The sequence below is a fragment of the Anneissia japonica genome, unplaced genomic scaffold (assembly GCF_011630105.1).
Source record: "Anneissia japonica isolate Jap-2015-1 unplaced genomic scaffold, ASM1163010v1 scaffold275_len1219475_cov178, whole genome shotgun sequence".
In the NCBI taxonomy this organism is placed as follows: Eukaryota; Metazoa; Echinodermata; class Crinoidea; order Comatulida; family Comatulidae; genus Anneissia; species Anneissia japonica.
In genome coordinates this window covers 838,446-860,535 of record NW_022752912.1, presented here as the reverse complement: position 1 = coordinate 860,535, position 22,090 = coordinate 838,446, and the positions used below count along the sequence as shown (strand labels likewise).

Below are 22,090 nucleotides of genomic sequence, written 5' to 3'. Positions count from 1 at the left end.
AGGTTGACGCAATTTAGCATAAGTTGACGCAATTTTTCATATGTTGACGCGATTTACCGTTGTAATGATGTTGGTTGACGCGCGTTTTTTATTTTTTATAGCGGGCGCTTAGTCGGCGCCTTGCACACAAGATTTTCTGCAGCATTTATTAGGCCTAGCAACCTGTCCACGTTTAATGCACAGCCTTATTAGTTAAGATGTCTAACAACTATGTTGTCACTGCCCATAAACCAACTGCAGTCAATGCATGCGTTACAGGTACAAAACTGGCATATATATCTTTGTTTATGTAGTTTTATCAGTAGTTTCTAGTTAAACGTACTGAAGGATCACTTACTGTGTTACCACTGGCAGCTCTCATCATGGGTTAACCGCTCTTCCTGGACCATGACATAATGTATGGCTGGGCTAGGCCTACCTGACAGTAGACTTAAGTAACCGTTTTCAGGGCTGGATATTTGGTAACCGTTTTCAGGGCTGCATGCGAAACCGTATTAGCGCCGACTATAATTACACTTCGAATCTAACTAAAAGAAAGGCTAACTAGTTTGTTTTGTGTATGATTATTTATTTTTGTATTTTTTGTTTGTTTTTTTGCTTCATTCGTGATACAAAACCAAGTAGGGGCTGGGCCGTAGGTAGGAGGACGGCCCTAGGATGGTTTCACCATGAACAATGGAAACATTTTGTATTGTATCTTTTGTCAATTTGAATAATTGAATAACTAAGAAAAATATCCTAATACTGGCAATTACTGGAATGTAAAGTATTTTAATTGCCTGGATGATGATACCTCAAAAACTAGCTCAAATTTGCACGGAAAATTGCTGGGAAAATATGTGTGCAGAATCGTAACTACTGCTTAATAATACATTGTTACATTACTGTATTTAATTAAGATTAGGTCAAAACCTTATTTTCGCAAAATCTACACGGAAATTAGCCCTTATTTTCCGAAATGTGTGAACGGATTTCTATATATTCCCAGCACAGGCCTTACTTTACAGTCTGGGATAATTATAATATAATAAATATGCATATTGACTATGATATTGAAAGTAATAAAAAGATTGTAGCGAAATCAAACAACATATTTTATTTATTTTAAGGTGATAGCCTAGGCAAGGCCTATTTCTCAGTGGTAGCTGATATGATAAACCTATTTATTTTTAAAGTAAGGATAGCTGTATAAAGACAATCAAAACAAAAATAGTATTCTTCTGAATACTATTACTGTCAGGTCAGGGCCTCCTTGACACAATTTTTATCGTGGAAGGTGCTCTACAAATTTACTCTATCAATTCAGTTCATGGGTACCATTCATACTGTAAAGTAATTTACTGTAACTGTGCGGATGATACCTCAAAAACTAGCTCAAATTTGCACCGAAAATGTGTAATTACAGCATATATATTGGTTACTGTATAATATACATTAAGACATAGGTAAAGGCCTAATTCAATTCGGAAATAGTTGATTTTATTGGTTAATTTTATCTTTTGGTTAGGTAATTTCACTGGGCCAAATGACTTGAACTTGATCATTGCCAAGAATACACGGTTGGAGATATACCTTGTCACACCTGAGGGTCTTCGTCCCGTCAAGGAAGTATGCATGTACGGTCGCATAAGCACCTTGAAGCTCATACAGTCTGAGGTAAGTCAATGGGATATGCACATCAAAATCTAAAAATAAATCTCCATAGTGTTATGACATTTCTATCAATAAGTACAGTACATTATAGACTATAGTCCCATGTTAAGCTAGTTGGTAAGTAAAATTCAATTATTTCAGTATGTGAAAAATGAAAGCTTTGAAATGGCATTTAATGCTACCTATTTTATTGCTCATTAATTGTAATATGCCTTTTTTTTTTTACAAAGATTATAAAAAGATGTACTGGTAGTTCTAAATAGTTTAAAGTTTTACTCCTCATTCTTAACCTGACTGGGTTTGAAGTGGGTGAACACTCTGGCCTTCAGCAATTCATTAGTTGGCCCCAATAACAAAATATTTTGTTTGGTATTTGTACTTTTTTCATGTTCATGGTAAGATCTTCAAATTTTTCAGAGCTCTGCTAAAAGTCAGTTATTTGTGCTGACAGCGAAGTACAATGCTGCCATCTTGGAGTATAAGCAAGACGGCAATGAAGTAGACATTATTACAAAAGCACATGGTAACGTACAGGTGAGAAAATAATTAAAGATAAGAGTACATTACATTTTTCATAAACTCTTGAATCATTTATAACATTGGGCTGCTCATGTAAAAGGATCATTTAGGTCGTAGGTCACTAACTAAATCAACTGTTTAGTAAAATGATTTAATATGTTGTACTGTAATATCAACTGAAACAAAAATACATTATGTAATCTGTATATATTAAAAAATGTACTGTTTGTGTTAGCCTAGTAATCTATTAAAATTTATATATGAATTTTATATTTTGTATATTAATTTATTATTTATTTCCTTTTGAAAAGTAGAATGAGAAAACAGACACAAGAATTATACTGGATTAAATTAAAGTATTTTTATAGTGAAAGTCTGTAAATCAGTGAAAATTTAAATCATTCGATTTGTCTGTGGAATTTAAAGCAATCTCCACACTATCAAATCTTATGTGACAAATTTTTGTTATGTGCTCGTATATGGGCATGATGATGTCATATTACACACCCAAATATGGGCACATTACATTTTTTTTGTCACATAAAATTTGATAGTGTGAACAGAGCTTAATAACTTGAGCTCTGTCCACACTATTCCAATTTTATGTGACAAAATAAATGTGATATGTCCATATTTGGATATATTATAAAGTTCAACTTTATTTATCCATGCAGACCCAGATCAGCAGAAGCCTGGTTCTCATGAGAGCCCTAGTATCCGGATCGGGAGCTAATTGTTGGTGCAAACCGTTAGCACCTGTGTGAGAACGCCCAATCGGTTAGCGCTAACAGTTAGCGGTATCCGGATACCGCTAACGGTTAGCAAGCACTATCGGTTAGCAAGTGAACACGTTTTTATCATCAACCAATCACACATACGCGTTTACAATTTCCAGTTTCTTATTGGCCAATGATTCGATTTGGTATCCGGATCGGGATTTTCTCGTATGGACGTACGGCAGCTAACGGTTAGCAGGATCCGGATCCTGCTAACCGTTAGCAGCCGTGTGAGAACATAGCCAGAGGTTTGTTCTTCCCTGAGGCTGTGCAAATACATACAAAACACAATTATACATAATGACAAAAGTTAATCTTATCTTATGCTTGAATGAACAGAGTATTGCTGCATTATGTATATGACATCATCATACCCATGGGCACATCACACAAATTTGTCACATAAAATTTATAGTTTTCTTTAATTATTATTGTTATTTATATATTGTAATTTTATTATATGTCATGATTAGTAATATTTTCTTAACTATTATTTATTTTTAAATTTATATTGTTATTATTAAATTCTAATATTTCAGGACAGAATTGGTCGGCCATCCGAGACTGGCCTTATAGGAATCATTGACCCGGATTGCAGAGCCATTGGTCTCAGGCTGTATGATGGACCATTCAAAGTGATCCCACTTGATAAGGATAACAGAGAGCTGAAGGCATTTAATGTTAGGTATTAAGGCATTGTTAGGTATTAACGCAATAGTGCTCAATTGCAATAATTACAATTGAGCACTGTTGTGTTCTATCTAAATTATTAGATAATTGGGTGCATCTTGGTTTTTATATGCTGCATTTTTTTTCTTTTCCTTTTTAATATTAATTTTGATAACTTTTTATTTGTGCAATTTGGACCCCATTGGAAATGGGCTGGATTCCTGGCCTAATGGGTGTTCCAGATGCTCGTTGTATTTGATTATTGTAAAAAAATTCCTATATTGTATTTCTATATTTTATATTTTATATATGAGCATCGAATAAATTCAATTCAATCCAATTCAATTTTCAATTTATTACTTCAGCTCCAAAATTTTTAGCCTTAATTTGTGCAAATCCTCATAAAAGGAAACAGAAATTTAAAAAAACAACAACAACATAGACTAAATTTATCTGAACAAAATGTACCCAGAATTTGGTTTAAAAGAGATAACTTCAGCATCAATATACATGTTGGTACAACAATTGCTACCCACATCATATAATACTGTATTTTCTGTGATATGTCATTTGTTTTGTTCATAGATTGGAGGAATTAAATGTGATTGATGTACAGTTTCTGTTTGGCTGTGGTAAACCTACCATTGCATTCATACATCAGGTAAATTAAATAGCATTACTGTATACCACTGCATAGTTTTTATATGTGAAGTCTAAAAGGAAAATAAACACTAACTATTAAATTTAATGATCATTATAACTGCTTTTAACTTTGAATAGTATACCATTATGATTAATTTCATTGCATTTATTAACAATTTATTTTTATTTTTTTATTCTCATCCAAAATACACCGATAAATGAAATGATGGAAGCTCTATAAACTAAATCTTACTAAGGGGCTTTGGTAGTTGAGTTGTTTTTAGTTGTGAGAAAAAAGCTTGGGTAAAACAGGATTTGAACCCAGTTTCCTGAGATTGAAAGCAAGCATCTTAACCACCAAGCTACAATTTTTATCTGTAAAACATTATTTCTTACAGGATGGACAAGGACGCCATGTTAAAACGTACGAAATCAAAATGGCCGAACGAGAACTGGCGCCCGGCCCTTGGAAGCAGGACAACGTAGAGACGGAAGCAAGTATGGTGATCGCAGTCCCACAACCATATGGGGGGGCTCTAATCATAGGACAAGAATCAATAACATATCATGAAGGAGATCACTATGTGGCTGTTGCGCCCGCTATAATCAAGCAGAGCACGTTGGTGTGTTATGGACGTGTGGATTCTAATGGTTCTCGGTATTTACTCGGTGATATGGCGGGCCAGCTGTTTATGTTGTTACTGGAGAAGGATGAAGACGAACAGATGGATGGCGGTCCTGCTGTCGTTAAAGATCTGAAACTCTCCCTGCTTGGAGAAGTAAGCATTCTTTTATGAATCTATCAAAAGATTTAAAATTGTAATTTTTAATCACAGTAATAGCAATATATTAGTATTTTTATTTGGTTTGATTTTATTTTTTAATGTGAACAAATGAAAAACAAGAAATAGTGTCAAAAGTTATGCTATCCTGGATACATTCGTAAATACAACTAACACAGGATTTATTTTCAGAGTAGTTCCAAAAAATCAAACAGGTAACCTACTTGATATGAGCAATTCCATTTTGTATAGAATTTGTAGGGTTTTTTAGATCTTCAGGAGTTTATATCCATATAGTGATTGATTTATGCAAATTTGAATTTACAATCTTCAATATTAGGTGTCAATCCCTGAATGCATCACATACCTCGATAACGGAGTTGTTTACATCGGGTCGCGTCTAGGAGATTCACAACTAATCAAGGTAACTGTAAAATATTTGTCTTCTAATGTTATAACCATTCATGTCTTCCTATCATGATTTGATTGAATTTATTTTCAAAATGATAATAAGAATCTTTATCATAATGATTTTTTTTTATAGTTAACTGTTGAGCCAAATGAAAAGGGCTCATACATTCAAGTAATGGAAACGTTTACCAACTTAGGGCCTATTGTAGATATGTGTGTCGTAGACCTTGACAGACAGGGCCAGGGTCAGGTGAGTCCAGGTCTTATTTTTATCACATTGGGCATGTTTCTACTGATAAACGCAAAATAATAATTTTTTTTTTAAACCGCTTTTTTAATGAGTGTCACGTTGCAACTGCATTTTTTGCTTTTACGAAAATGGTTTTCGCGGTGGAAATTACATCACCATGTTTATACAACACTTTCTCCAAACTGATAGTTTCTTTCTCACCAACAAGACAATATACTTCAAGTATATTGTCTTGTTTCACATGAATTTCGGTCATGATGACAATGAGGAGGACACAGCAAAAAGGCAAAGGCTTTCGGCTGTGCTCGTCAGCACAACGAAAGAGGAAAACGGTAGGCCCAGAAGAAGAGCGGATAGGCCTAGGCCCAATATATCCCCCACTACACAACATAATTACAAAACGAGTAATTTCGTCACTTCACATGTTTGTTGACGTTTTAGCTTGTAGGCCTAGGACATGAACAAGGAGAATAATTGTTTTGAATCTTCGTGCGTGATACGATCATTGTTTAAACTGGAGGTCACATTTAACCTGATAATCGCTTTTTGTGTTGCTGCTAAAAAGTGCACAGCCAAAGTCGGTTATTTGCCGTTCAAACAAGCATCCATTGCATGTTTTTAATCAATTTTTTTTAATCGCTTTTTTTGAATTGGTCCTGTTTCTACTGCAAGAAAAAAAGCGATTTTTTTAAAAAGCAATTTTTTTTCTTTCCAGTAGAGACAGGCCCATTACAAGAATCTTTCGAAATTATAAGTAAACTTAATAATATTGTCTTTATATATATATTTTTTTTCTTAGCTTGTGACATGCTCCGGTGCTTTTAAAGATGGTTCCCTCCGTATTATACGTAATGGAATTGGAATACATGAACATGCCAGTATTGATTTACATGGAATTAAAGGTAAAGGAATCCTTTATTAAATGTGTTTTACCCATGGATAAGGAATTTTTCATTAAATATGTTTTACCCCTGTATGGGTATGATATGACTTTGTGCCCCTGTATGGACATAATGAGCATCATCTTGCCCATATATGGGCAAATAAACACAAATTGTCTCATTAAACTTGGGAGGGAGCGTTGTCTTTGTAGAACCCTTCTTAAGTAGAATCACATGACGTGTATGTACTCTGATGTGTTTGTTTGTTAGGTCTGTGGCCTCTACGAGTACAGTCGCACTCAGACAAGGATGACACGCTTGTGTTGACGTTTGTTGGTCAGACAAGAGTGCTGATGTTGAACGGTGAAGAGGTTGAGGAAACAGAGTTGGCGGGTATTGAAAGTGAACAGCAGTCATTCTTTTGTGGAAATGTCTGTCATGACCAACTACTTCAGGTAAACATGAATAATTTTACTTTAAGTTTTTGAACAGAAAATGTATTTGAATATATGAATTGCTATGTTCTGGATAGGTCTGGATTGATGAATAGATAGATTTTTATTCGATATTTGTTTGTTATTCATCTGTATTTATATGTATTTTTGATGTTCTCCTTCTTGGAGGTGTTTTTGAATAAAATTTGACTAAAATTTAAAAATTTGATATATCCATATGAATATATAAATTTACAAATATTATAAATGAGGCCATATGAAAGATATTAAAAAAATGGAAATACTTGTTTGTTATAAAGTAATGTATGTACAAAAATGATTTTAATAATAAAAAACAGATTTATTTATAAATTTTAACTAACCACTTTCATGTATATTGATATTAGTTTAATGAAGAAAATAAAAAACTTATTTTTTGGAACAGGTGACAGCTAGCTCTGTTAGACTTGTTAGCGTAGAAAGCAAAGCACTTGTAGCAGAGTGGAAAGCGCCCTCAGGGAAGAATATTAGTGTTGCATCATGCAACTCCGTTCAGGTTGTCTGCGCTGTGGGCAGTGATCTGTTCTATTTGGAAATCTATTCTGGGGAATTGAAGCAAATCAGGTTTGTTTTAATTTGTAAAAGTGCCTCGTTGGACCTGCTTTAATACTTCTATTCTGGTTGAAGTGAAACACCCAGAGCTCTCATTTTTTAACATTGATATAAGCCACAATACAATGTTCTTTTCATTGTTATGAAATTATTCTCCCTGATTTTTGTCTACAGTCATTAATTGGCAAAAACTTGATTATTATTAATAATATTAATAGTATCGTACTGAAGGAATATGTTTGCTTGTTATTCTCTGATATTTGTTATCTTTATGTAAATATGTTGTAAAGTCAGGATTTGGAGGGAAAAAAATGTTTGACATGTTGTAGAACTGATTTTTCTAAGACAGAAAAAGTTGTTTGACGAAAAACTGGGGAATAAGGTGAATAAGATACAGATTTTTGAATATTTAAAAACTGAAGGTAAAAGGAGGAGTAACCACCCTTTTTTACACCTTTTTCTTCCAGTTTGTAAATATTAAAAAATCCGTGTTTCATTCACCATTCCCCAGTTGTTATCAAACAACTTTTTTCTCATCAGTTTGTACGTCGTGATGAAACTTTGATGCAAAACATTCTAGAAAATTTTAATTTTACAGTAGCATTGAAATGTAAATTTTCAGTTAGATGAATCAAGAAATGTAAAGTTTTATACATTAAACAAGTATAATATTAGTCTGTTTCTTTTTCATTGTCCATTAACAGTTTTGTACAAATGGAACATGAGGTGTCTTGTCTTGACATTACACCGATACAGGAAGGCAGCGAGAGGGCTGAGATCTGCGCTGTAGGACTGTGGACAGAGATCTCTGCAAGGCTGCTCAAACTTCCATCCCTGGATGTGCTACATAAGGAGATGCTGGACGGAGGTACAGCTAAAAGAGCGTCTTTGATTAATGTACAATCTCAGTCTATTTGTTATGTTTCTGTATCAAACACTTTCAATTAATTTATAATCTATTTAGCTTAATGTTTGGCTAAACCAATGAAAGTCAAAATAATATTTTATTTTTTAAGTAAATGTAGCATTATTTTGACCTTAGTTTGATTATTATTGCTGTTATGATTTCAGAGATAATTCCACGTTCCATCCTGATGACAGTGTTTGAGGGTCAACCATACCTTTTGTGTGCTCTTGGAGATGGTTCTCTCTATTATTTTCAGATGGATACCAAAATTGGTACGTTGTACTCTGTATTTAGGTCAACTATATTTTAGGTCATTTTCATAGAGCATTTTTAAATTTAATAATAATAATAATAATTTTCCCTTCTCAACTTGGAAATTGGAGATTCGGACTGGACTGTGCACCCACGGCAGGTACAGTTCAGTGCAACCCACTTAACTACAACCTTATTACATTTTTTTCCCCTAATTTTTTAATGATTTTTATTATTTTTTTTTATTACTACAACAACTGCAACACTTAACAACAAACTTCCCTCCCCTATGCTGACCTTATCCTAAAGCTTAGTGTGAGTTATTCAAGAATGCCGATCCACCAGGCTTTGATTAAAAACAGGGTATTAACCAGGGTTATGGTGTAAGAAGTAGGAACATTTCCTTTAAAGCCACATTTACCCTAAACACGATTACGACACGACAACGAAATATCATCACATAGTTTGTATTCTTCAACACTGCACGTGTCTGTATCGTGTTGTCGTCATGTCCTAATCTAATGTAAATGTGGCTTAATGGTGTATTACAATATTAATGATTCAGTCATAAAAATCAATTATAGTCTTCCAGCACCAGTCGGCCATCATGTTGCGTGATGACAGTTGAAAATTCATTTTCAACTGTCATCACGCAACAGTTTTTGTGAGACTAGTTTTTGAATTAGTTTTCAGCAGTTATAAACCTCTTTGTTTAATGTGTTTTTACATTTTAGGAATATTATCTGAACGGAAAAAGGTTATTCTTGGCACGCAGCCAACAGTTCTGAAGACGTTCAAATCCTTGTCCATGACAAATGTTTATGCTTGTTCAGACAGACCTACAGTTATTTACTCCAGTAATCATAAGCTTGTATTTTCTAATGTGAACCTTAAAGAAGTGAACTATATGTGTCCTCTCAACTCACAAGGCTATCCAGACAGGTATGTAGTGTTTGAAATAATGGTTTAGTAGCTAGGAGCCAGGCTTGCTGCTTATAGATTCCAGGTTCAACTAAGGTTCCCTTATTAGTACAGTTTATGTTAACACAATAAAATTGGTCTTGTGTTTAACAGAAAGCTATGAGATGTTTGCTATTCTTTTCAAAGTAGATTGTTTGTTTATAAATCTGTCAAGAAGTTAAAATCTTTCATTATTTTATTCTATATTTAGTTTGGCTTTGGCTAATGACACATCATTGATGATCGGTACAATAGATGAAATTCAAAAACTGCACATCAGAACAATCCCTCTCGGAGAATCCCCTTCACGGATCGCCTACCAAGAGTCCACGCAGACGTTCGGCGTCACTACCACAAGGACAGAAGTCAAAGATGGTTCGGGTTCTACACCTGTACGTCCAAGCGCAAGCACTACGGCACTTAGTACTAGCTCGGGGAAGCAGATTGCAGCAAGGGATGAGAATAACATGGTGGACGATGAAGTGAATATGCATTCCCTGCTGATTATTGATCAACACACATTTGAAGGTGAGAACATGAAAACAAACAAGACAGGGTACTACATGTGAGTAAGTAAATCCTTGCCGAGCCATGGGGCTCATATGGGCTGAGTGTATTCCCAGTTTCAAGTAACTTCCCCTGGATGGGACTCTGGTGCACTGCAGTTTACTCCCAGCAAGTTATTCAATTCAATTCAATTCACTTTATTGCTTCATAAGCCATTGAGTGCTACTATCCGCTTAAACTATACATATATAGGCCTACACATAAATACATTGAAAAGAAAAACATATAAAATAAAGCACATGCAACTACTTCATAGAAAGGGCATTCCGGATGGTACCAATGTTTAATTCATCAGGGTCAAGATTAAGAGGTGAAAGAAGACGTAGAGAAAATGGAAGGAAAGATTTATGAAAACGATTGGTTTTAGAAGAAACATTTAAAAATCTGAGGTGACGAGAATTCCTAAGAGCAATGGAAGATTGGCGGCGTGAAGGAAGAAAAGAATAAAGGGGATGGTCAGGAGTCTTAAGAATTCGGCCAAAAGCACAGAGTGTAAAAAATTTAATTCTCTTTTTAAATGTAAAAATGTTATAATCAGCAAAAATATTAACACACGAAGAGTAAGTAGCATCATCAAATAAAAGCTTAGCAAAAATAAATTTGACGCGTTTAAATAAGGCAAGTTCACATTGTGGAAGTTGACCATAAACACAACAAGCATATTCTAACGAAGGTTCAACATGCGATTTAAATAAGAGTGCCAAAGATTTCAAGAGAATCAAGAGAATGTTTTAAATATTTTAAAATAGATAATTTACGTAAGGCTGATTTATATGACTGAAGGACTTGTGCATGCCATTTGAGGTTATCACTTATAATAAATCCAAGGTACTTAAGAGACTTGACTGTTTCAATTGGAGAATTATACAATAAAATTGGATCGAAAATATACGGCACCTATTGATACAGCTGGGTACACTGAAGCAATGTAGATAAAGTGCTTTGCTCAAGGGCACAACCAAAATGCACAGCGAAAGATGGAAACCCCGCCTTCACCTGGTAATACGTATACACATTATTTCTAAAGTACTGTAAGTTTACAACAAAATGGCTACCATGGTCACTCAAAAGCCCACTGTGCCATGGTTGGTTTTTGTGCGTATTCAAAGCTTTCATCGCAGAGCACATGTTTCAAAGTAATACCAAAAGAAAAATGGTATGCCCAGTCTCAAATTTGACTATTAATATAAAAGTACAATTGACAAATAATATTAAAGGTCTTTTATGGTTCTTCAATTTTGGAATGTTTGCACCAGCTGGCATTCATTTAGACATTACACATCTAAGCTTATGTTTTATTATTCATTTGTCAATCCCACAGTCCTGCATGCTCATCACTTCCTGCCAAATGAGTTCACCACCAGTCTGGTTTCCTGTACCCTTGGCAACGACCCCACTGCATACTACATTGTTGGCATAGCGATGGTTTATCCTGAAGAACCTGAGCCAAAGACTGGCAGAATACTTGTGTTTCAGTGGAGTGATGGTAAGTAAACAAACAATTCAGTTTTGCTTACCTGTATCTATAGTGTCAGGAAAGGAAATCGGTTGTTGCTAAATTTCCCATAAATGACAGTATCTCCTTAAAAACATAAGCATATAACGGAGAATTTGGTCACTGGTCGAGTGGTACCTATCAGGGGCGAATCCAAAGATGTCAGAAAGTGTGGGGGAGGGGCAATCGAGAGACAACACTACCCTAGGGGGAATCCGAAAGCATGTCACCGGGAAATTTTTGTTTTCTAGATGCCTGGAAATAACTAATGAGCTGTTCGTTTTTTTACTTTTCAAAAGGAGGGAGCTGGGGCCGGCCCAGCCTATAAACATTTCTTGTTTACCTGTACAGGTATCTAAAATGTAATGATTATGTTGTTGGTCACATTATTTTGTAGGTAAACTGCTTCAAGTAGCTGCAAAAGATATCAAAGGAGCAGCGTACACTCTGCTGGAATTCAATGGAAAATTACTTGCATCAATCAATAGCTATGTATGTACTTGTTTTATTTATTTTTTGTCTAACTACCTGCATCACTTAAGGGTCATTGTGAATTATGATTTGGTGGGCTTTGTGCCTTCAATTACACAAATCGGCAATGATGTTGGTAGTCTATGATTGAGATACTACCGGAATCATTTGAAGCTCGCCGCGAGTTATGATCTGGCAAGCTTTGTACCTTAAATTACATAAATCAGCAGTGATGTTAGTAGTGGTACATTTACCTGGATAATAGCATAGCCTGTCATGATATTGTGGTGGTATGCATGATGGTTGCATTCTTCGCAGTCTCTTTAGTTCGCTCTTTATTTCCTTGATTTTCACTGTGTTGTTAGGTTCCTTTAAGTTTTTTTTGCAAGACGAAATCTAGCGTAAGTTACATCAACTAATTGGTTTATTGTTTAAAACTAATTAAAATATACTGTTAAAAAACCAGATCAAACTATTCGATCATATAACTTAAGTTTCTTTCAATGTGAGGCAATACATAATCTCAAATTCTTTTTAGTATTATGAGTAGTATTTTGTTGTATACATGTTATATGTTTATTTATTTATAAGGTGTAAAGCAAATTGTGGGCATATTTCTATAAATCAGAGTCACTTTCTATTTTGATACTATGTAAATAAGCTAATCTGCCCTAGTTATTGCTAGATTATTCTTTGTACAGTACTTTCTGTGCACAGAGTATATTATATACAGTAAATTTCCTTAGAATATTGTGGTTTGTAGGTTGTAATCTGTGATTTGTTGGTAAAATATGAACACATTTTTGTTAATTTTATTTGGTTGTGATAGTATTGTATATTATATAATTTGCTTAAATATTAAACTGTTTTTTTATAGGTTGTATTATATAATTGGATAGATCATGAACTGCGTATGGAATGTACCCACATCAACAATGTAATAGCACTTTACCTGAAAGCCAAAGGAGACTTTGTGTTGGTTGGGGATCTCCTGCGTTCAATCACTCTGCTGGCGTACAAGTCAATGGAAGGTTGTATGGAAGAGGTAAATGATTCTTACTCAATTTATTTTAAGAGGATACTTTTAAGTAATTTAAAATACTTTATATCATCCCATATTTAAATATGGGATGATATAAAGTGGGTATTCTGCTTTTAGTGTCTTGTTTGATTGTTTTTGGTAGTTTTTCCTCATATATAATTATTATTATTCTTGGTAGGTAGGCCTTTCTACTAAAGGTAAGGGGCAAAATGAACTAGTGTTTGGGAGCTAATGAACTAGTGTTTGGCACTTATAAGTCTAGGTAACATCTTATATTTTTTTGGCCAGTGTCAGTAGTACATATGTTGCAGGAAAATTACACAGCATGGAGGCTATGCTTTTACCATGTAGCGTAAAAGGAGTAATTCTGGTTGTTATTGTTGATGCTAGCGATATTGTTGGAGTTAATGTTAGTATTGTTAAATCTTTTATTATGATGATGATTATTATTATTATTATTATTATTATTATTATTATTATTTTTATTATTATTATTATTATTATTATTATTATTATTATTGTTATTATTATTATTATTGTTGTTGTTATCATTATTATTGTTTATTGTCTTCAGATTGCTAGGGATTACAATCCTAATTGGATGTCGGCTATTGAGATTCTGGATGATGATACATTCCTTGGAAGTGAAAACTCCTACAACCTGTTCACATGTCAGAAGGACAGGTGAGTTGCCAGCATTCCATATAGCTGCTCCTATACTGCCCCCAAGGAATAGCAGGCCTAGGAAAACATTGCAACAACATCACATGTGTTATGATAAAAATGTATTCCCATTTTTTCTTTGGTGCACTAAAAGGCAGAATAGGAAATAGCATGGAGTATAAGGGGTGTGGTGTAATGGGACATGCTGTAGTACTAAATGCCATTTTCGTGAACAATATTTCTATCACTCCATGTGATTCATTTGCGTATAATTTTTTTACACAAGTGCTGCCACTACTGATGATGAAAGGCAACATTTGCAAGAGGAGAGCTTCTTTCATCTTGGTGAGTTTGTGAACGTCTTCCGCAAGGGCTCCCTCGTAATGCAGAATATTGGCGAGAGCACAATTAACACTCAGGGCAATGTACTATTTGGCACTATTAATGGAACCATTGGTAAGTTCAGATTTTTGTATTTCTTTTTAAGTATTGTATAATAATTATTGCTATTATAATTTATTAATTTGATCTTAGTTACTACCTATCACTACCACATCACCACTGCTACTGTTACTGCTTTTGCAGCTGTTGCTACTTATGTTGCTGCTTCTGCTATTACTACTGCTACTTCTGCTGCTGCTACTTCTGCTGTTACTGCTTCTGCTGCTAATTCCGCTATCTGTTCTACTGCTTCTGCAGCTTCTGCTACTGCTACCGTTGCTACTAAAACCGATTCTACTTCTACTGATAGTAAATAGAATTTAAGAGTAATAATGTAAAACATAGCTGTTGTGTATCTTGAACAAATATTCAAATCTTCTGTGTTTTTTTAATCAGGTCTTGTAACACGACTTCCTGAGGAATTTTTTAAGTTTCTGTTGGAAGTTCAGAACAAACTGACGAAAGTGATAAAAAGCGTTGGAAAGATAGACCACTCATTGTATCCTTAATTTTCATAACAGTGCGCTTGTATATAATTATACCTTATTTATATCTTAGTCTTATTTGTTGAAAATGTGTAGCTCAATAAAGATTTAAAATTGATTTGTATTGTATTTATTAAAGGTCCGAGTTCTTGAACTTGCAGTGGCAGATTCAAGTGACTGACCCCTTTCCAAGACCCTGCTAAATTTTTCAATTATAAAAAGTTTTAAGTCTGACACCCTCAATCTTTGAAAGTACATCTCTCTAGGCCCCTTTATTCCAAATTCCTGGATCCACCGTAGACTCTGGCATCAATTATTGTCAAAGTAAAGTATATAAATAAATCATTTAATTTTTCCTTCTTAAGATCTTAAATATTGTTTCCATCGGAAAAAATTCATAAGAAATAATCATTTTCAATATGTACATGCTATTACCAAAAAAGTGTTGTTAACCATCCTATCCTGGTGTTTATTATTTATTTGGATGTATTTGCATCTATTTTGGGTCGATGATTTTTGTTAATGATTCCTTAATAGTGGCTGAATAGCTGGCGAGCATTTAATACAGACAGAAAGACAGAGCCTGCAAATGGGTTTATAGATGGTGACTTGATAGAGAGCTTTTTAGACCTAAGTCCTGACAAAATGGAAGAAGTTGTAAAGGGATTACAGGTATATTCACTCACATACTAATATTGCTTGTCTGTTGTTAGTATTAACATCATTATCACCAGCTCACACATCATCGACCATCATCATCATAGTCATATTGCTTTTTGTCATTATCATCACATTCATCATAATCAATCTCACGATCATCACTACAACCACCATCTTCATCGTTGTCATCATCATTGTAACAAGGTAATTCAGCAAAAAGACGCACTTCTCTGCTCGCGAAAATAGCGCGTGTGTACAGTCCTTTGATCTTTACTGTGGCATCGACAATCCAATACTAGTTGCGAGTACAGCCGTCAATTATTATTCTATGCGTACCATATGTGTTATGGTGTTAGTTACTATTTTACTAATTTTGGGCACTTCGCAATGTCTGTTACATCAGATTTCTTTAGACCACCAGCTTGTTAAGTGCTTCTATAAAATACAATTTGATTCATGAAAATGGACCAACAAAATGAAAAGTTACAGCAAATAAAAATGTATGATTTTTATAAAAATTCATGTTCTTATATAACATTAAACTGATTTGGACAATGTTGCACTAAGGTGCACAAAACCAACATTTGACTAAATACAGAAAATTTATTTATTTTTTCTGCGAAGTGAGTCTCATGAAACACCGGATACCACCTTATCCGTAAAATTAGTGTTAAAATAACGAATTTGATTTCATTCTAATATTAATGCAAAAATTCATTAGAACTTTGTAACCACCACACAAAGCGCGATTATCATGGCAACTGACACGTGCATGTGTAATTCTTCACACGCTGACCGTTAATTATGGTTTGGTTGCTATAGTTTTTGTGACGACCAGCGTGTAGGGGAATGCAGCGCGTAGAATCTCGATGCCAGAGTCAGGGCGGATCCAGTAGGAGGACACGTGGCCCTTCGTTTTGCCACTAAATTTTAAAATGTGTGTTGTGCTACTCACTTACCTATTATGAGACTGTTGTAACCCGTTTGAAAAATTCTGCATGCGTCCTTGAGAGTTATATCCTTTGATGTCCCGAGATGTGCGTCCTTTTGTTGAATTGCCTTGATTGTAATCATATCACCATCACATTCATCATCCTCATCATTGCCATTATCGTCATCATATATTGTTCTCATTACCATCACCATTATCATCATCATTCTCAGTACCTTCACCTTCACTTCCAAGTACCACAATGGAAATAAGTTGTCCTTTGTGTTATTTTTTTTTGTGTATCCTTGCAATTTTATCTTATTGTGTATGAATTTCAAATAAAATGGAATGAAAGTATTCTGACAAGGTCATAATTTTAAATAATTCTTTTGCCTAATCAACAGTTATTTAAAAAAAAAAATTCTATTAATTTATCTTTCATTTGAAGCATATATTATTAAACATAGTTTAATACTCTAAATAGGAATTAAACATAGTTGAATAAATAGGAATATTTTGTTTTGTAGATCGATGATGGAGGAATGAAAAGGGATGCTACATCAAATGATTTAATTAAAATTGTAGAGGAATTGACACGGATTCACTGATATTCTCACTGCTAGCAACCATTATCGTGGGTACATGTACATAAAGATTACATAAGCTTGTAGTTGGCTAACAAGTTGTATTAAGTCATACAATATTTTTTAACAAGAAACCTTATCAAAATGCAATGGAATGTTTTCAATAATGTACGCTTTAAAGGTTGTCAAGTTGTACGACTGAATTTTGATGTGGGAAAAAGTTAAAGGATTTATAGACGTGTTCTTGCGTATGGTATCGTATGATTTTGCATAGCAGTTGATGATTATAATTGTATGTGATGTCATGATTCATTTAATATTATGATATCCAATGATTACACTCAAAATCCCCTTCTGACAATAATTGTCTGAGTGAATGTTACATTAATACATTTTAATAATTGGGTCAAAAAGTATATTGTAGATTTGCAAGAGGTCCGTATGCATGCAATGAAACATTAAAAAGGAACTACCACAAGATGGGGTGCCCTATTAGTATTCGAAACTCGAACATGCACGTATTTGATAAAAACGCCTTTTACATACTTTTGAAGGACGCCGTCTAATTTATGGTTGTACTTTTTGAGATAGGATTACGTTCCCCCAAGGGTCGGACCTCTTGCAGTTCTGTACTCTTTGATTAGGTGTAATTTCTCATATCAAACTTTAACCTGGTACATTCAGTATGCTTTATCTGTTACAAAATAATAATCATGGTGCATCATATTCTAAAACCCTGTCCAGTCTATCATATTTTATGTGGCAAAACATGTGACATGCCTAAATATGGTCATGAAGACATTACATTATGACCATATATAGACACATCATGACTATATATGGGCATACAACAGTTTTTGGTAATCTGGACAGGGCCTAAAATGATAATTTGTATTCATATTGACCATAGAATTATAAAAATACCTCTACTAGAAAACATGGTGTAAAAGGACTATAGTTAACCTATTGTTGTATTGCAGTAATTAATAACAGTTGTCCTCATTAACATTCGTCCTCATTAATGTTAGTCTTTATGAGCCTTCAAACAAACCAGTGTATACTGGTCAAAAATCTGTTGAAAGAATACTGTACAAAAGGCTTGCTGTTCAGCTTGTGTTATTAAACCTTATGGATGCTACATTATTATTGCCATTAAGCACAATTAAAATTTGTAAGTTATTGTATTAATTTCATATCATTATGCTTAATACCTTGCGACGACATGTTGTAGAATTTCATTATGTGTCCACAACAATGTAATATATTTTACCTATGCGACTGCCATTTTGAATGGAATGGATAGTGAAAAAGAATCACTTCATTTGGCACTTGAGATACTTTCAATTTTGTTGAAAGTTGAATTGTTTAAATCTATTTCAGTTATATTCATACAATTATTTATAGGTGCTTAAATGAATGAATCTAGTTAATGGTTTTGAATTTTGGATGAATCTTATCATTTATAACACTCGGTATATACAGTATATACCTTTTTGCCAAATTTGTTAAAGCAAAGATATATATATAACAAAACGTAAATGTATTTAAGGCTGTTAAAAGAAATCTCATTGTTTATGTTTTGTATTCCGTCATCACTCCAGTATGTGTAATTTCTCAACCCGTTCTATTAAATATGATTTGTAGTAATTAATTGTTGCAGCATTTTTTAATATTGGTAGTTTTGCTTTCTCCTATTTAAAAAATATTTTATTCAAATATCCAGGTAAAAGCAATACTGTAAAAAAGAAAACATGCAAACACAATGTAAATTACCTGAAGATTGTCATTATCAAGTGGCTCTCCTATAATAACCATCTTTACATAAAGCATACATAAAAACAAATATAAAAGATTTGATTCTTAATCTTTCAGATCACCAATCAAATATTTGAACTAAAATATACACTAATGCCAATTAAAACAATTTACAGCAAATGAAGTCATGCCTATTCAAATGTGTATTTCATTACTGACAAGGCTTGATTAGCAGTAAGCAGTCTATTACACTATTGTATGACCCAAATTTTTTGCAGACCCTTTTGACTTAGTGGACTCCAATTATTTAGGGTTTCCAGGCTGGGAACCACTGTTTTAAACCACAATACTGTATGAGGTACAATATAGGCAAATCAATATTTTTGGTCCGACGACCTCTTTGTCTAGGCCTATTTGGGGATTTCTCCTCCCCTTGTCGTCACCACTGGCCAAGGGTGGTGCCAGTGGGGTCCGTTGTTCTTAATACTGTACTTCATATGTGATATACTATACAGTATTATTCTAATGAAAATATTGATAACTGTATAAAACATTCAACATTGAGCTACAAAAGATTTGTGTCTGATTCACTGTTACACTTTTAATATACTGTATGCTACTAATCAAATTACATGATACTTTCTCATGCACATGGTAAGGACATCATAGAACATCCAACTGAAAGTCTTTTACTTGGTGTTGTAATTCATAAAAAAATTAGCCTAGTCTATTCAACAAAAACGTATTTCTAGTAAAATCTCAAAAAATATTAGGATAATAAATAACCTAAAGTAGGCCGTAATATATTTTTGATCTTTCATAAAACTATTTTTTAAAATTTTTCTTTTTCTTCAATTGAATTCATTCTTTCACACTTACAATATTGTAAAATTATTTGGGCAGCAGATTATTCTACAAACATTATGAAATTATTTAATTACAGAAACATGTACCATTAATTTGTTTATCTCCTGTTGTGAATGAACACTTATTTAAGAAATTAAATATTTTTGATCTGCATAAAATCCAGGTCTTGTTATATATCAGTATGAGAAACATTTATTGCCGATTTCAAATACCTTTTGTAAACGTGCTACAATTAATTTTTATTTTTTCAAACTATGTAAACATTTTATTCAGCAAAATGTTATTTGAATGATCAGTTCTTACAGCACCATGTCTTTTTATAGAATTATCATACAGTCAATAACAGAAAGTTAAGCACTCAACTCATCTTTAAAATTTGCCACTGTCAGCCCACTGCTAGATGGAAGCCTGTCTAAATGATAAATTAAGCATCTATTTTGAGCTTCCCGCACCTTGAGCACTACAGCAACTGCAGGAGATTATGTGCGCTTTATAAATATTATTATTATTATTATTATTACTCAGTAATTGGGTAATCACATCTTACCATCAGTGGTGGCTCTAGAAATTTGCAAACAGGGGGACGAACCAATCCAAAATGGGATCTATTTACCAAGTGGCCATAAAGAACTTCTGGTGACAGTCTAGAATTAAAAACCTATGGTAAGATTAAAGATAAAAGAGGTAATCCCCTTGCTACAGAGATTTTGGTATTCACAACAAAATAGTAAGGAACTGAAAATACAATCACTTGGGTTGAATTGGAAAATTGATACTACAGTATTAGTCTGTCGAGAAAAGTTCCATAAAATATATTTTTCTAACCTTGGCGATACAACTGCTACTACAATTAATGCATAATAATAAGTGACTAACAAAACCCAATTTTTTTTTATTCTATTGTCCTAAATTATGGCATGAACTAAAAAGTGAAATAATTACAAGTGACAGGTTTTTAACTTTTACTTTGAATCTTAATTGATAGCTTTTATGTTGTATATTTTCAAAAACTATTTATATATATTTTTCTGAATCGTATACAAAAAAGCAAAATACATACTGTGTTACACTAAATATGCAAATTGGTTAACGAATGCAACACTTGAAGTGCTTTTAAAATATTTTTTCTGACAATCTTTAAAAGTATAATGCCAATTAATATTACATTATCATACACATTATCATATTTGTATATGAAAACTCTAAATAAAAACAATACATTGGTGATTTAATTACGTCTGGATACAATATACCCAAACATAAAGCAAAAATGCAATTTAAGAAGCTGTTAAAATGTCAATAGGCCTATCAAATTGGATTGATTTTGTTGTCTTTAGCTGCTTTAAATATGTTATCAATAAGCTTAAGCACAATTTACACACTTTTTCCACTAAATATGTCGCACAGACCTATAAAATTAGGTTATGTGAACATTATAATGTACCACTGTTCTGATGCCCTAATTCAGTATTTTTCTTAGTACAGTATTTGATTTTTTTTTACAGTTCTGGGCCTGCTGCTTTCTCGGTTGCATTCTCTTCTCTAAAAGCAATAGTTACTTCTTCAATTTAAAATAAAAATGTTTCATCTCTCACAGACATAATTGCTCCTTCAGTTCTTTTATTTCTATTGTATTTTCTCTGGATGTAGATCAATTGACAGTATTTAAAAAGGCATTACATCAATAGGATTTTATATCTGTCACTGGGCATCGCAAGTGTAATCATGTACCGTTATTATATTTTTCTGTTCATTCATTCATGGTTTTTATTCAGAATTCAAATATGTCTGTAGAAAAATTGTCTTAGTATGGTCTAGGATAATACCAATTTAATCCTGTAATTCTGCTGTCCAATCTGTCTATCTCATTTTCAAAATGTGTAGACTTCTTTCGCAAGTATGCTATACTGCCCACAAACTCTTCAGATTCATATTTCATTGCTTGTACCTTGGACTCAAAATTATCAGACTTCCGTTTAAATTGTGCTATCTCGTCCTCAACAACTAATATGATGCTTTTATTTGCAGATATCTTCTGATATATTTGTTTTAGGTCAGTCCTAAACTTCAAGTTTTCTATCTCTCCTGAATTTTTATATACTGTCTCCTTCAATTTCTCTATCTCTTCTCGCTTCAAATCTTTTATCTCTGCTGAATTGGCAGATATCTGTTCCTTTAATTCCCCTATCTCTTCCCTCTTCAAAACTTCTATCTCTGACGAATTTGCAGATATCTTCTCCAGCAATTCCTTTATCTCAGATAAATTTGCAGGTACCTTTTCCTGCAATTCCTTTACCTCTGGTAAATTTGCAGGCATCTTTTCTTGCAATTCTTCTATATCTGATGAATTTGCAGGCATCTTTTCCTGCAATTCCTCTAGG

The 22,090-nt window shown here is 33.5% G+C and overlaps 2 protein-coding genes across 2 annotated transcripts; one reads left to right on the top strand and one right to left on the bottom strand.

Annotated features, from left to right (window-relative positions):
• The first annotated feature begins 117 nt into the window (after positions 1-117).
• Positions 118-18,738, top strand: LOC117122414 (DNA damage-binding protein 1-like). Its single transcript, XM_033267971.1, has 23 exons — positions 118-258; positions 1,508-1,656; positions 2,071-2,187; positions 3,488-3,633; positions 4,203-4,278; positions 4,658-5,038; positions 5,382-5,465; positions 5,586-5,702; positions 6,502-6,604; positions 6,854-7,038; positions 7,463-7,641; positions 8,334-8,497; positions 8,701-8,808; positions 9,523-9,730; positions 9,960-10,276; positions 11,637-11,801; positions 12,208-12,302; positions 13,159-13,326; positions 13,898-14,007; positions 14,273-14,442; positions 14,824-14,926; positions 15,461-15,584; positions 17,031-18,738. The coding sequence occupies exons 1-23, from the start codon at positions 198-200 to the stop codon at positions 17,109-17,111; spliced, it is 3,411 nt and encodes a 1,136-aa protein (XP_033123862.1). The 5' UTR covers positions 118-197; the 3' UTR covers positions 17,112-18,738.
• Positions 18,739-21,513: 2,775 nt separating this feature from the next.
• LOC117122431 (peroxisomal and mitochondrial division factor 2-like) lies at positions 21,514-22,068 on the bottom strand. Its single transcript, XM_033268003.1, has one exon. It carries the CDS (start codon positions 22,066-22,068, stop codon positions 21,514-21,516), a length of 555 nt encoding a protein of 184 aa, XP_033123894.1.
• Between the last annotated feature and the right edge of the window lie 22 nt (positions 22,069-22,090).

Bases quoted from the DNA above. Each gene is read 5' to 3' on its own strand.
- LOC117122414 (XM_033267971.1), top strand. From the start codon at position 198: ATGTCTAACAACTATGTTGTCACTGCCCATAAACCAACTGCAGTCAAT. The intron at 7,642-8,333 runs GTTTGTTTTAAT...GTCCATTAACAG, and splicing joins GGGGAATTGAAGCAAATCAG to TTTTGTACAAATGGAACATG. The intron at 15,585-17,030 runs GTATATTCACTC...TTTGTTTTGTAG, and splicing joins AAGTTGTAAAGGGATTACAG to ATCGATGATGGAGGAATGAA.
- LOC117122431 (XM_033268003.1), bottom strand. From the start codon at position 22,068: ATGCCTGCAAATTCATCAGATATAGAAGAATTGCAAGAAAAGATGCCT.